At 39.1% G+C, this 15,171-nt stretch overlaps 1 protein-coding gene across 1 annotated transcript in view; it reads right to left on the minus strand.

The window, feature by feature from the left end:
* Positions 1-15,171, minus strand: part of MUC19 (mucin 19, oligomeric) — a gene marked incomplete at both ends in the record, with an annotated part of 113,916 nt that overhangs the window by 79,790 nt on the left and 18,955 nt on the right. Inside the window, 4 exons of the mRNA XM_082256303.1 lie at positions 8,226-8,348; positions 9,100-9,301; positions 13,638-13,741; positions 14,435-14,495. Of these exons, the coding sequence (XP_082112429.1) occupies positions 8,226-8,348; positions 9,100-9,301; positions 13,638-13,741; positions 14,435-14,495 (490 nt within the window). The remainder of the gene's footprint in view (positions 1-8,225; positions 8,349-9,099; positions 9,302-13,637; positions 13,742-14,434; positions 14,496-15,171) is intronic.

Genomic DNA, 15,171 nt, shown 5'->3' on the forward strand with positions numbered 1-15,171 from the left:
AATCGGGAAATGGGTCCCAGAACCCACTTCCTGATTGGCCAGGAGGAGGATCCATGTGACAATAGCAAATTTTAATTCGCTATTGTCACAAAACTGGGTGGGCTCGGGGCGCAGTGCTTTTTGGTGTCCCGTCCCACCGGGAGACCCGAGCAACAAGCCGGCGCATCCGCCGGCTGGATGGAGTCCCGATCTAAGCCGGAAGTGGCTTTGATCGGGTCTCCGATGACGTAACCCAGAGGCGGCGTCCATGACGTCACGTCCGGGTTACTCTGCTGCAAAAGGCGGCAGATTTAAAAAACGACTGTATTCAAAAATGCCGTTTTCGGCGTTTTGAATACATGGAAGTGTAGTGGAGGGGTCTAGGGTCTTTTACACCCTCGATCCCTCCATAAAGAGTACCTGTCACTGCATATTGGTGTCACAAGGGATGTTTACATTGCTTGTGACAGCAATAAAAGTGATCAGATTTTTTTTTTTTTTTAAACTGTGATAAAGTTAAAAAAAATAAAAATAAATAGGAAAGAAAAAAATTTTAGCCGCCCCCGTCACCGTTAGCTCGCGCACAAAAGAAAACGAATACGGAAGTTTCACTCTAACTCTAAACTGGTAACCGTTAAAAAATTTTAAAGTGTCACCTATTGAGATTTCTATTGACCGTAGTTTGTCACCATTCCACCGGTGTGCGCAATTTTAAACCGTAACATGTTGAGTATCTATTTACTCGGCCTGAAATCTTTCACAATATACAAAAAAATGGGCTAACTTTACTGTTTAGTTTTTTTTAAATGCAGTGAAATGTGATTTTTCGTAATTTTTCCAAAAATATTGCATTTTAAAGACCGCTGCGCAAATACCGCGTGACAAAAAATATTGCAATGACCGCCATTTTATTCTCCAGAGTCTTTCCTAAAAAAATATATATAATGTTTGGGAGTTCTAAGTAGTTTTCTAGGAAAAAATACTGATTTTAACTTGTAAACAAAAAGTGTCAGAAATAGGCCTGGGGCTTAAGTGGTTAAATAGTGCGCCACACACTCTCGTGGCCTAGTGTACCTTACAGGAGCCTGCGTTAAGAGACAGCTAGTATCAGCCACACTTCACAACTACCTCACAGGAGTCTGCGTGGCTAGAAACAGTTAATATCAGCCACACTTCACAGTTAGTGCCAGGCACACTTTAAATAGTGTGTCATACGTTCTGTGGCCTAGTGTATCTCACAGGAGCCTGCATTACTAAGAGACAGCTAGTACCAGCCATGCTTCACAACTACTTCACAGGAGTCTGTGTGGCTAGAAACAGCTAGTATCAGCAACACTTCACAACTACCTCACAGGAGTCTGCGTGGCTAGAAACAGTTAATATCAGCCACACTTCACAATTAGTGCCAGGCACACTTTAAAGTGGAAGTAAACCCTCCTATCATTTTCAGCCAAGGAAGCTGCCATCTTGGCTTCTGTTCAATTCTCAACTGCCATGATGCTCCACATGTGACCAGTTATGACCCCAGCCATTGGATGGTTTGACAGTTTGGTTGAGAGCACATCCAATGTGACAGTTAGCATTTCCGGCATGCCGGGAATGTAACTGTATTTTGAAACTATTATATCCTTGGGTTTACTTCCACTTTAAATAGTGCCTCACACACTCTGTGGCCTAATGTACCTCACAGGAGCCTGCGTTACTAAGAGACAGCTAATACCAGCCATGCTTCACAACTACTTCACAGGAATCTGTGTGGCTAGAAACAGCTTGTATCAGCAACACTTCACAACTACCTCACAGGAGTCTGCGTGGCTATAGACAGCTAATATAAGCCACACTTCACAGTTAGTGTCAGCCACTCTTTAAATAGTGTGCCACACACTCTGTGGCCTAGTTTACCTCCCAGAAGACCGAGTGGTTACAGACAGGCACATAAAATGTCAGGAGGCTGACAGATACGCCATAAGTGAGTTGCAGGTATATAAGTACTCAGGAATATGGCAAAAAGTTATAACCACTTGTCTCAATACCTTTGGATTACAAATAACCTGTGTACCAACGGTTGCTAGCGAAGACTCTGACCAGAAGAAGGAAGAGTGTGCGGGAATCAGATAAGCCTTACCTATATGGTACAGTGACTAGACATATGTAAGGTATAGCTCAATAAAGGGAAAGCTTGCGAGCAATCATTTAGCTGCATAAATATATGGTGTATTGCTGACTTACCTATATTATCTATTGTTGTGACACTAACTTTATTTCTTTTATTTTATTTGACCCTTGCATTGCCCCACAGAGTTAACTTGTATCTTATTCTGTTTTGCTCTTTGTTATACCAAGTAAAGTTATTCTTGGTTAAAGCGGAGTTCCGGGCACAAAATTCAATTTCTAATAATTACTGCATTGTATTCCTTACCCTCCGCTGAGTCAGAATTGGATATTCCCATAGTTTTTTTTTTTTCACTTACCTGTTTACAGAGGTTTGTATACTCACCTTTCAAAGGACTTCCTCCCTCCTGCGCCTCGGCTCTCCTCGTCACTTCCGTGCCGCAATGCGTCCTGGGAGCTCTTCCTCGGCGCTCCCATGATGCACTTTGCAGTCACATGGGCGGCCGACCACTGTTCTCATTTCTTGACTCACAGGCCTACGCCCACTGAAATCAGGAAGAAGGGAAGACATTTCCCCACAACGGACTCGGCAATCCACAACAAAGATGGCGCCGCACATCAGAAATTATATAAAGTAAGATTTTATTCTTGCAAACTCATTATTTCACCATTCTAACCAGGACTAGCGGATGTATCGATGTGTAAGGGTGATTGTTAGGGGGAGATTGAAAAAAAAAAAAACGATTCTGTGCCCGGAACTCCGCTTTAAGTACAAAAATCAGCGTGTTGTATTTGTATCACTCTGAGGGACTGCGGCCCGTGAAAGGTAACAGGCTATTGATTGGGATGATATATGTTGAATTGCATCCCTCAGTGGCCAGTTTGTGTCACAATTCTGTCTCATATCAGTTGTGCCCAGGGGGAGTTTGAGCCAATTCTTAGGGTTGATAGGCAGGACGTGGACCCAAAAACAAAACCAGCAGCTCCTACGGGGGTAGTGCTACACCTATATACAGCTCTAATGTGTCATCATTAGGTTACAGGTGAATTAACAACTTGCCGACTGCTCACTAGAGCTCTACTGCGGCAAAGTGGTTCGTTATCGTCTGGCGATGTAGACCTACGTCGCCAGACACTCCCCTTTTGCTCCCACTGTATTCAGTCACAGCGGGAGTCGGGCCAAGGGAGGAGCAGCGGCGATCGATCGTCGCGGAATCGAGTGTGGAGATCCGCCCGCTTGTGTAAACACAAGCAGGCGGATCTTCTAAGTGACGGGCAGGGTCAGATTGCAGGGTTCAGCATAGCTGAACCTGCTATCTGTCCCTGTGTCACTCAGTCACCTCCCCCACACACGTTAGTAAGCACCAGGTATACATTAACCCCTCCCTCTCCAATAAAATTAACCCCTTCCCTGCCAGTGTCATTTTTACAGTAATGGTGCATATATATATAGCACTGATTACTGCAGTAATGTCACTGGTACCCCCAAAAGTGTCAAAAATGTCAGTCAAGGGTCTGATCTGTCTGCCGCAATGTCGCAGTCCCGCAAAAAAAATCGCAGATCGCCACTATTACTCGTTTAAAAAAAAAACACCAAAAATGACAGAAATCTTTACCTTAGTTAGTAATACTTTTGCGCAAGCCAATCAAAATACGCTTATTGTGATTTTTTTTACCAAACATAGGTAGCAGAAAACAAATTGGCCAAAAATTTTAAAAAATTTTGATTTTTACATTTTTTGGGGGGGGGGGAATTTCATATAAAAAAATGTGAAAAATATTGTTATTTTTTCAAAAGTTACGCTCTTTTTTTGTTTATAGCGCAACAACTAAAAATCGCACAGATGATCAAATACCACCAAAAGAAAGCTCTGTTTGTGGGAAAAAAAGAACGTAAATTTTGTTTGGGTACGGCATCGCACGATCGCGCAATTGTCAGTTAAAGTCGCACAGTGCCGAATCGCAAAAAGTGGCCTGGACGTAAGACAGCAAAATCCTCTGGTGGTAAAGTGGTTAATGAATTAAAAACAGTACTCAGCTGGTATCACACAGAAAACCCAGCTTCAGTACACGGTACATAAACTCAAATCTTGTGTGAAGAGTTCAGTCCAGATCCACTGCCAGAAAGAAAGGCAGTGGATCTGGACCGAACTCTTCACATAAGATTTTAATGTATGTACTGTGTACTGCAGCAGAGTTTTCTTTGTGGTACCAGCTGAGTACTGTTTTTATTAGTAAATTCACCTGTAACATAATAATGACACATTAAAACTGTATATAGGTAATTGTAGTAAATAGTTCCAATAGGTAATAACTAAGCACTAACATTTGCGTGAAATGTGTCTACCTCTTTGTCCCCTCTTTGGAAGTGCAGCCGTTCTGAATAATTTCTATATGTTACTTACACAGCATGCGAGCTGGGCTATCACCTGACTAGTGTGTGTGTGGGGAATAACTAGAGACTCACTCACCTGGAGCAGACTTTTTTTGTTTCATTATGGAGCAATCAGGGTGTTTGATCGCTCAGTTTTTGGTCTTAGAGGCGACGGGCGACGGGGACAGATGCATTATTGGACCAATACTGCATCAGCCTAAGTGAGTTGTTTTTTTTTTAAATCTTGAACTCTTTTAAAGGATCTGCTACTGACAGCTTGGTGCCAGATAGCCACAATATACCTTCAGGGGTCTGGGGATGGGCATGCCATGACAGGTCAGGGTTTTGGCAGCAAAAGGGGCTCTCAATATTAGGTTGGTCATCATAATGTTATGGCTGATTGGTGTAATTTAGTGTCATAGGCAAAGCTGCCAACATTACTCTAAATAGCCACCAAATCATTAATTAGAGTATTACAAATAATTGTTTCCAGCATTCATCTCTGTTTTACATTTCTGCTAACTTTACACTCTGTCCACAACTAGTTTTAGAAAAGCTCAGATCAAGATAGAGATATTCAGCACAGGTACCACCGTCCCAATATTTGAATATAGAAACAAGAACAGGGGGAGTGGGGGGGGGGGGTTCTAAGTGGACTTTAAAGGTACCATCATGGACAAATAGTATACAGTACATGAATACAGTAATTAGTAAAATATCAAAAGTTTATTAAACAAAACCACAATAATATAAAATTGTCCATAACATAGACATTATCAGCAACCAATTACACAATAGGTCGGTAATACCAGCAATATTCATATGATTGGTACATCAACTACAATAGATGGGGCAGATGTTGAAAATGCCCTAAACTGAATGCCACAGCCAGATATGAGAAGTAGCTGCAGTGCTCATACGCCCGACATGTTTCATGTGTTGCGCTTCTTCAGGAGCGAGCAAAAAAGTATACAGTTGATATAGCAGACAAATGGCTACATGTAAGAGAAGGACAAAATCAATATCACAGTTAGACAAAGAAAAAACATCATCATATCAGTTACTATGGCTTTAAGGGCACGTCTGATACCCGCATGATACATCTCCCAAGGTAGAGCCAAACCCACCTCATCCGAGAGCAGCCCGCAAGCCCAGCAATGTGGAAGCAGCCAGGTCTACTCTCTGGGAGATGTATCATGCGGGTATCAGACGTGTCCTTAAAGCCATAGTAACTGATATGATGATCTTTTTTCTTTGTCTAACTGTGATATTGATTTTCTCTTACATGTAGCCATTTGTCTGTTATATCAACTGTATACTTTTTTGCTTGCCCCTGAAGAAGGGCAACACGCGAAACATGTCAGGCGTATGAGCACTCCAGCTACTTCTCATGTCTGGCTGTGGCGGTAAGTTTAGGGCATTTTCAACATCTACCCCATCCATTGTAGTTGATGTACCAATCATATAAATAATGCTTGTATTACCGACCTATTGTGTAATTGGTTGCTCATAATGTCTATGTTATGGACAATTTTATATTATTGTGGTTTTGTTTAATAAACTTTTAATATTTTACAAATTACTGTATTCATGTATACTGTTTGTCCATGACGGTACCTTTAAAGTCCACTTAGCCCCCCCCCCCCCCCTTGTTCTCTTTTCTCTGTCCACAACTAGTCTTTGTCTTCTGTCCAGTTTTACATGTACATGCAACCATTCTGTTCTTGTCCTTTCATGCCCAACCTCTGGGGCTTTGTAGGTGGAACAATCTGGTAGCAAAATATTTTGTCCAGAGCATTTCCAACATTTATTTAAAATTAGCTCCTTGTCGTAGGTCATGATAAAAAATCTTTATAGTTAGATTTCCTCTTCCTTACTTATGTATGCCCTACCTTAAAACACCTTCACACAGTGTACATATAACTGAAGTTAGGCCTATTTGTTTATAATTTCATGGTAGCTATTCATGCTTTTCTAAAAAGATATATAAGTACAACATCAGTCGCACAATTTGTGGATTTGTTTCAGTTAAAAGAGAAACTAAGATAATAAGATAAAGTGATCTAGTCAATGCCATGTTTAACCACTTGCCGACCGCTCACTGAGCTGGTACTGCGGCAAAGTGGCTCGTTATCGTCCAGCGACGTAGACCTACGTCGCTGGACTCCTCCCCGTCTCGGCGGGGACACAGCTGGAGTCGGGCCAGGGGAGGAGAGGCGGTGATCACCGCCGCTCTTCCCCGATCGTCGGGGATCGAGTGAGGAAATCCACCCGCTTGTGTAAACAAAGCGGGCGGATCTCCTATGTGACAGGCAGGGACAGATTACAGGATTCAGCATAGCTGAACCTGTGATCTGTACCTGTGTCACACAATCCCCTCCCCCCACACACGTCAGTAAGCACCAGGCATACATTTAACCCCTTGATCACCAATAAAGTTAACCCCTTCCCTGCCAGTGTCATTATTACAGTAACAGTGCATATTTATAGCACTGATTACTGTAGTAATGTCACTGGTACCCCCTAAAGTGTGAAAAATGTCAGTTAGGGGTCCGATCTGTCCGCCGCAATGTCGCAGTCCCGCAAAAAAAAATGCAGATTGCCGCCATTTCTAGTTAAAAAAAACAATAAAAATCACATAAATCTTTCCCGTAGTTAGTGGCTGCAATATCTTTTGCGCAAACCAATCAAAATACACTTATTGCGTTTTTTTTTACCAAAAATATGTAGCAGAAAACAAATTGGCCTAAAATGTTAAAAAATTTAAATTTTTACATTTTTTTGGGGGGGGGGGGGATTTCATATAAAAAAATTTGAAAAATATTGTTATTTTTTCAAAATTGTCGCTCTTTTTTGGTTTATAGCGCAAAAAGTAAAAATCGCACAGGTGATCAAATACCACCAAAAGAAAGCTCTGTTTGTGGGGAATAAAAGGACATAAATTAATTTGGGTACAGTGTCGTACAATAGCGCAATTGTCTGTTAAAGTAACGCAGTGCCGAATCACAAAATATGGCCTGGTCAGGAAGGGGGTAAAATCTTCCGGTCTTAAAGCGGTTAAAAATACGCTCATTGAGAATTTTTTTGTCAAAGACATGTAGCTAAATACATTTTGGCCTAAATATATGTGAAAATTGAATATATTGGATATTTTTTTAACTGTCAAAGTAGAAAATGTCAATTTTTTCGCAATATTTTCGCTCTTTTTTTATTGATATCGCAAAAAACGAAAAGCACAGAGGTGATCAAATACCACCAAAAGAAAGCTCTGTTTGTGGGAAAAAAAAGGCGTAAATTTAGTTTGGGTACGGCGTTGCATGACCTCGCAATTGTCAGTTAAAGTCACACAGTGCCAAGTTGCAAAAAGTGGTCTGGACGTAAAGCAGGAAAATCCTCCGGTGGTAAAGTGGTTATTCATTTTTCTTGGAAATGGGGTTAATGCTATATAGGTCAAGTGCTTATGTTTCTTAGTTTTCTTTAGGTGTAGCTGCAACTCCTTTTCTGTTAGACAAGTAACAATGAAAAGAAAGCTTTGGTTAATAATGGCGAACAACCTTGAAAGACAAGCAAATGGGCAACCTGAGAGTTTAGTGATTCTTTGAATGTAGATTTGTTCATTTTGAAAAGAATAATAAAAATCACAATTCCAAAATAGTTTGATTCTAATGATTCCACATGAGACAAGACAGATCCAATATTTTAGTAAGCATTATCTTTATATTAGTACTATAATGTTAAATATGTATTATTGTTATATTACCATTTGGACAGGTGCAACCAGCAATAACTCCTTTCTCATGAACAGGGTTTGGATTTGAGCATGTCGGCTGAAACATTGGGGCACATTCACTGAAGAGCTGGGTTTCTGAGCAATTTTGAGTGCCTACAGACACAAGGTAAAAAATGTATTATACAAAACATTTTGCCAATAAAACTAAATGTAAGATCTGAGAATTATTTTCTATCTTCCCAACTACATTTTAGAATTGAAAATTTTTTGGAAAAATCAGTCCCTCACAACATGCTGGAAAATCTGTGTGACTAATATGGGGTACTTTGTTTATGTAGGTCATTAAGCATGTTTTTTTTTTTTCAAATATTCATTGTCACACATTTAACAGTCTACAATGTCCTTTTGCTATGAACAATGCTGGAATTGTTCCCTGCCCTAAAAAAAAAAAAAAATCTGTCTAGCCATGTCATCTTTAGAATGTTGTAATCTTTTTGCAAATAATCAAAAGCTATCAAATCATCATCTTCTAGTAGAAGGGGTATGGATTCCTTTTAGCAGCCCCTAACCTCATCATATGTCATTTCAATCATTGGACTTGCTAATAAGTTTCAGACTGATGATGATGCATGCTACATTCTCACCAGGTAGACATAAAAGCTAATATACTAAAAATTAGAGAGACTTTTTATTTTAATATGGGCCTATTCACTTCTATTGTCTTTTGATGCTGCAAAAATAACTAAATGCAATACAGAAAAATTAAAAGTTGGGAATCAATAATTCCTGAAATTATTAGACAGGTATGCTAGGTAAGTTAAAAAAATAGATAAAAAGATAATTGCATCATTTTCAGATTGGGCAAAAGATACACATTATATGTACATACACATTTATTACCTACCACATACAACATTTAGATCTTCTCTCCAGAATCTTGTTTCCTCTGAACAACCATCGTTCCCAATCATTTTAGCTGCTTGAGTTAATGTTGAACATGTACAGAATCGTGCGTCTTCATGGTCACATAAATCAAAGTCATTTTCACATGCTAATTGCAATTCATCCATATTAGGAAAGTAAGCTTTAAAAATGTTGTCACAGTACTGAAAAACACATAAATTGTTTTATTAAATGTAAAAATATTGCAAAAATCATCTGTAAAAAATTGGCCCTAGTACAAACTAAAATATTTAAAAGAATGAGAGATACAATAAGTCTCATACAATTAAGAACAAAAAAAAATTACTGAATGTATTAAATGGCAATTGGCACACTACCATTATCTGTTACACCGTGCAATAAATCCACTTGGTTGATCATGAGAGAAAAGTATATTGCATTATTAAAAGATTTAATTTTCAATATGTGTAAACTGTTCCTGTTGTGATGTTAACACATAATTCACAACCTTTTCATGTAACATTTTTTATTTCATATATATATATATATATAAATATATATATCTTTTCTTTATTTATTCAGGATTAAAATGTTCTAAAAAAAAATTTTTATTATTTTATCAGGTAAATATGAAATACAGCATATGAGTATTTCCTGTTTACCACTTTCATTAATTGAGTTAAATTACACATATGCAATTTTAAAAAAAATTATAAAAAACGAAATGAAAAATTATACAATAATCTGTTTGTGAACACTAAACATGTCATTCATTTGACCAAAGACTGTCTTAATGTTGGTCTAACATAAATGCAGTCCATAGACTCAAATCCACCATGAACTATAGTGCAGAAAAAGTATCCTTTTTGGATGCTGAATGTTTTTTTCAAGAGGATGGGGTGGTGGCCACTATGTTATACAGGAAGCTCACTTCAGGCAATTCTTTATTATATGTCGGTAGTGCCCACCGAAGGGCACTAGTTTAAAGCATGCCCTATAGTCAATACCTAAGATTAAGTTGTAGCTGCTCTAGGATTAAGGATTTTATGAGACAGGCCAATCTATTGAGAGTAAAGTAAAGACCCCTGGCTAGGTATAGCAAACATTTACTTAAAAAAAGCATTTGTGAAGCAGGTAAAAAAAAAAAAAAACATGAGATAGTCTTTTGTTCAATTTTTAGCCACTGTGTCTCCTGGAACTTGCAATTATAATGTATGTAATACAAAGTATGTGTTTGTAGCATATAGTAATGTATCTTGAGTACACAAATCAATGCATTTGCCATGCTCATGTTTCTGTCTAGTTCAGAATTGTCCTCAATTACTCTCCTGAAGAAGTGGAGTTCACCTGAGAAACATGTTGAGTCTTACAGATCCCTAGTCCACCACCTAACTATTCTACAGTATGTGTAATTTCCTAAAATCTAAGATAAATAGACTGTTCACTTTGCAAGCAAAGTTGCATATAGCAAGGGGATGTTCCCCGGAGCTTAGTTGAGGAGGTAAAACTCTGCTGACATCAATCATCCAATTGTGTGCAAGCAAAACATTATTGTTTTTATTTTCCTTACACCTGATTGTGTATTTTATGCAAAATGAAATTTTACCATGTTCACTAACTGAAATTCACTCTCTCCTCTCATTTTCTTTTATTTAAGTGCTAATTTTGTTTAAGTATTCATTGCAGAGAAATTTTTGCACACGATTTTGTTGAAATGCAATAGGGTCAAAAGGGAAAACAAACTTCAGGTGGTTTTTAGTGTTTTTTAACCACTTGCCGACTGCCGACAGTAATCCTACTGCGGCAGTTTGGCTCCCCTGGGTCCAGCGACGTAGACCTACATCGCTGGACTCCTAGTAGTCTCGGCGGCGCACGTGCCGCCGGAGGCTCGCTCCCGCTGTGTTTAGACACAGTGGGAGTCGGGCCAGAGGAGGAGAGGCGGCGATCGCGCCTCCCTTCCCCGATCGTCGGGGAAAGTGTGAGAAGACCCGCCTGCTTATGTAAACAAAGCAGGCAGGTCTTCTCAGTGACAGACAGGGAGAGATCACAGGATTCAGCATTGCTGAACCTGTGATCTCTGTCTGTGTCACAGAACCCCACCCCCACACACATCAGTAAGCATGAGGCATACATTTAACCCTTTAATCACCCATAAGGTTAACTCCTTCCCTGCCAGTGTTATTATTACAGTAACAGGGCATATTTATAGCACTGATTACTGTAGTAATGTCACTGGTCCCCCAAAAGTGTCAAAAATGTCAGTTAGGGGTCCGATCTGTCTGCCGCAATGTCGCAGTCTCGCAAAAAAATCACAGATCGCCGCCATTACTAGTTAAAAAAATAAATAAATAAATAAAATTACATAAATCTTTCCTGTAGTTAGTAAACGCGATAACTTTTGCGCAAACCAATCAAAATATGCTTATTGCGATTTTTTTTTAACAAAAGTATGAAGCAGAAAACAATGTTTAAAAAAAATGTAAAAAAAATTTGATTTTTACATTTTTTTTGGGAATGTTTTATAGCAGAATGTGAAAAATATTGTTTTTTTTTTTTTCAAACTTGTCACTCTTTTTTTGTTTATAGCGCAAAAATTAAAAATCACACAGGTGATCAAATACCACCAAAAGAAAGCTCTATTTGTGAGAAAAAAAGGACATCAATTTTATTTGGGTACAGCGTCGCACGATCGCGCAAATGTCCGTTAAACTAATGCAGTGCCGATTTACAAAATAGGGCCTGGTCAGGAAGGGGGTCAAATCTTCCGGTCTTGAGAGTTACTGACAGCAATAAAATTCATATAAAAAATTGAAAGTGAAAAAAATACAACGATCAAACACACACAATAAAAGGGAGAAAAGCCCAAATACAAAAACACTAAATTGAACCCTTGTCAAGCAAGGTAAGTTTATAAATGGCATGGTAAACAAGGGATTAGCAAGCTCACAGCTGCTCCAGCCATGAGCTTGGTATCAACTTTAACAGCCAGCAAAGGGTTTAACCACTTTACCACCGGAGGATTTTCCTGCTAAAAGACCAGGGGTTATTTTGCGATTTTTTACTGCGTGACTTTAACGGACAATCGCGCGGTCGTGCGACGCTGTACCTAAACGAATTTCACGTCCTTTTTTCCCACAAACAGAGCTTTCTTTTGGTGGTATTTGATCACCTGTGCGATTTTTTGATCACGCGCTATAAACAAAAAAAGAGCGTAATTTTTGCAAAAACAACAATATTTTTCACTTTTTTTTATATGAAATTCCCCCAAAAAAAAATGTAAAAATCAAAATTTTTTAAAATTTTCGGCCAATTTGTTTTACGCTACCTATGTTTGGTAAAAAAAATCGCAAAAAGCGTATTTTGATTGGTTTGCGCAAAAGTTATCGCGTTTACTAACAAAGGGAAAGATTTTTGTTATTTTTGGTGTTTTTTTTTTTAACGAGTAATGGCGGCGATCTGCGATTTTTTTTGCGGTACTGCGACATTGCGGCGGACAGATCGGACCCTTGACTGACATTTTTGACACTTTTGGGGGTACCAGTGACATTACTGCAGTAATCAGTGCTATATATATGCACTGTTACTGCAAAAATGACACTGGCAGGGAAGGGGTTAACAGTATTGGACAGGGAGGGGTTAAGTGTGTCCTAGGGGCGTGATTCTAACTGTGTAGGGACATGTCTACTAGTGTAAAAACAAAGATCAACAGTTCTACATAGTAGAACTGTTTGATCTTCACTTTTACACAGGGAGAACTGACAGGTGGCTTGTTTACACAAGCCGCTCTGTCTTTCTCCCGCTGTAGCGGCGATCGTAGTGTGACCGGCGGACATCGGGTCCGCCAGTCACACTCCCGCACTCCTCCGTGAACGAGCCGAGGCGGGCGCGCGCCTCGGCGGGCGCGCGCCCGCCCGCTATTGGCTCTGGAAGGAGTGACAGGCGAGCGACGTAGACCTACGTCACTCTGCCTGGCCGGGGCCGACTGCCGCAGTAAATATACTGTGCGCAGTCGGCAAGCGGTTAAGGAAGTTCCTGGGCTCTCCCGATCCTCCAGAGAGCCCGGGACCATGGAAAGTTGCTTCTACAGTTAGAGCAAGAGGTGATTGGCGAACAGCAACTCCCCTTTCTCCCTGTGACTAATGAACCCATAGACACCATGTAATACCTCAGTTCCAGATTCACAGCTATCATACCTTGGCTGCTGTAGGGTACAGTTAAATTGTGCTTGCTTAACTATTACACCTTGTATTAACAATAAAAGTAACTAAAGAAAAAAAAAAAACAAAGTTTAAAAAAAATACATTTTATTAACAAAATAAAAAATTAATAAATGTTTAAAGCACCCCTATCACTTCAGTAACCACCCCAATCCAAACATTCAGCTTAGGGTGAGCATGTGTATGTAAACTTAAATTGTGTGACACATGTGAGGTATCATCGTAAAACACTGTTGTAAAAGCAATAATTCTAGGGCCATAATTCAGTTAACTCTAAAATTATAACCTGTAAAGTATTTAAATAATAAAGACTTATACTCACTTCTTTTCCTTTGCCACTCATGTTATCTGGTAGAAACTGAACTTCACCATCTTCCTCACCTTCATAAAGCATGCAATCCCTGGCAAACTGTGGCCACTCTTCAGCTAGGTAATAATATGTTGAATTCATTTAAACATACATTTGAAATAACCATTTTATATTTAATACAGATATGATTGTGCTGGAAAGCATACTAAGAAAAAGCAGAAACGAATTTTACTTTTTAAACCTGTTAGTACCAGTAAAGTCACAGGCAAACAACTACAGTATGCATGAGCATATTTCTGAAGTAGTCATTAAAGATAGCATTTGAAAATACACTAAATTATCATAAGTTAAAGAAGTAAAAGGTAAGTACATTTTCAAATGCTAAAAAGTGAAAAAAAAAATATTTCTGCCTTCCCTATCTTCTCAGCATTATATATGTATTTGTAATACAGATAATCTTCATTGTAAACTTTTAACTTATCCTTCCCCCATCCCCATCAGGCTTCCAAGAGCAAAATGTAAGCCTTAAACTATGAGCTGCTGGAGTTGTAGATTACATAGGGCTATGGACTCCCCATGTGATCAACCAACACTGTCACATAGAATGGGTCACAAATTACTCTGCACCTGGAGTTCCAGGTGTTTCCTTTGGTTTCTGGGGGTGAAAGGAAAAGTGGAGGAGCAAATTAAAGGTAGGGAGTGGTGGGAATTAAAACAAAACCTGTTATTTTATCCTTAATGGGCAAGACACATCGTAATTAAAAAAATAGTATTTTATTGGATTAATAACATCAGCACATAATGCTTACCTGAAACAATTTTAGAATTTCCACAAATTCCACATGTTTCATAATCCTTCTGTATATGTATCTACCAATAAACAATACATTATTTATTTAAAAAAAATACAATTGTAATTTAATTCTTCATGATTAACAACTTAAAAAACCAAACAATTCCAAATCTGCTTTAAATGTTGTCAGCTACCACCCAGAACTCCAGACTGCGATATCAAGTACCATAAAAAGCCAGAAATATCCACATATAATGTAACATTTTTATATAATATCTCCAGCACACTTCACTATATGCACTCACATAAAACTACTATAGGGTTGCCTTTCTTACTGTTGACCAAACACTTCCTGGTTTCCAAGATGGCCATGTGGTTCACTGGAGCTAAAAGGAGGGGTGGTTAGAGAAGTGGATTGAGGGGGCCAAAGGAGAAGGTGCTGGTTTGAAGGAGATCCCACAGCGCTGTTGGACCTTCTCAGTAATTAAAGGGATATAATTATCTGATGAGTGAGGCACATGGTGGCATGTGGAGAGGCACTTTTTGTTGTGTTTGCTCACAATTGCACATATGCACAAAAATGGCATGAATGGGGAGGCTGGTTGTACTGTTAATCAGCTCTATAGAAAAAAATGGTATGGTCACCAATCTCAACAAAAATATGCCTATATCATGGACAGGTAACAAGAGAGCTGTTAATTCAGTCAATGCACTGCTATGGACAATAGGTTGCAAGGAAAGAGTGGGGCAGCA

The sequence above is a fragment of the Pelophylax lessonae genome (assembly GCF_965119305.1).
Source record: "Pelophylax lessonae genome assembly, chromosome: 4".
Taxonomy (NCBI): Eukaryota; Metazoa; Chordata; class Amphibia; order Anura; family Ranidae; genus Pelophylax; species Pelophylax lessonae.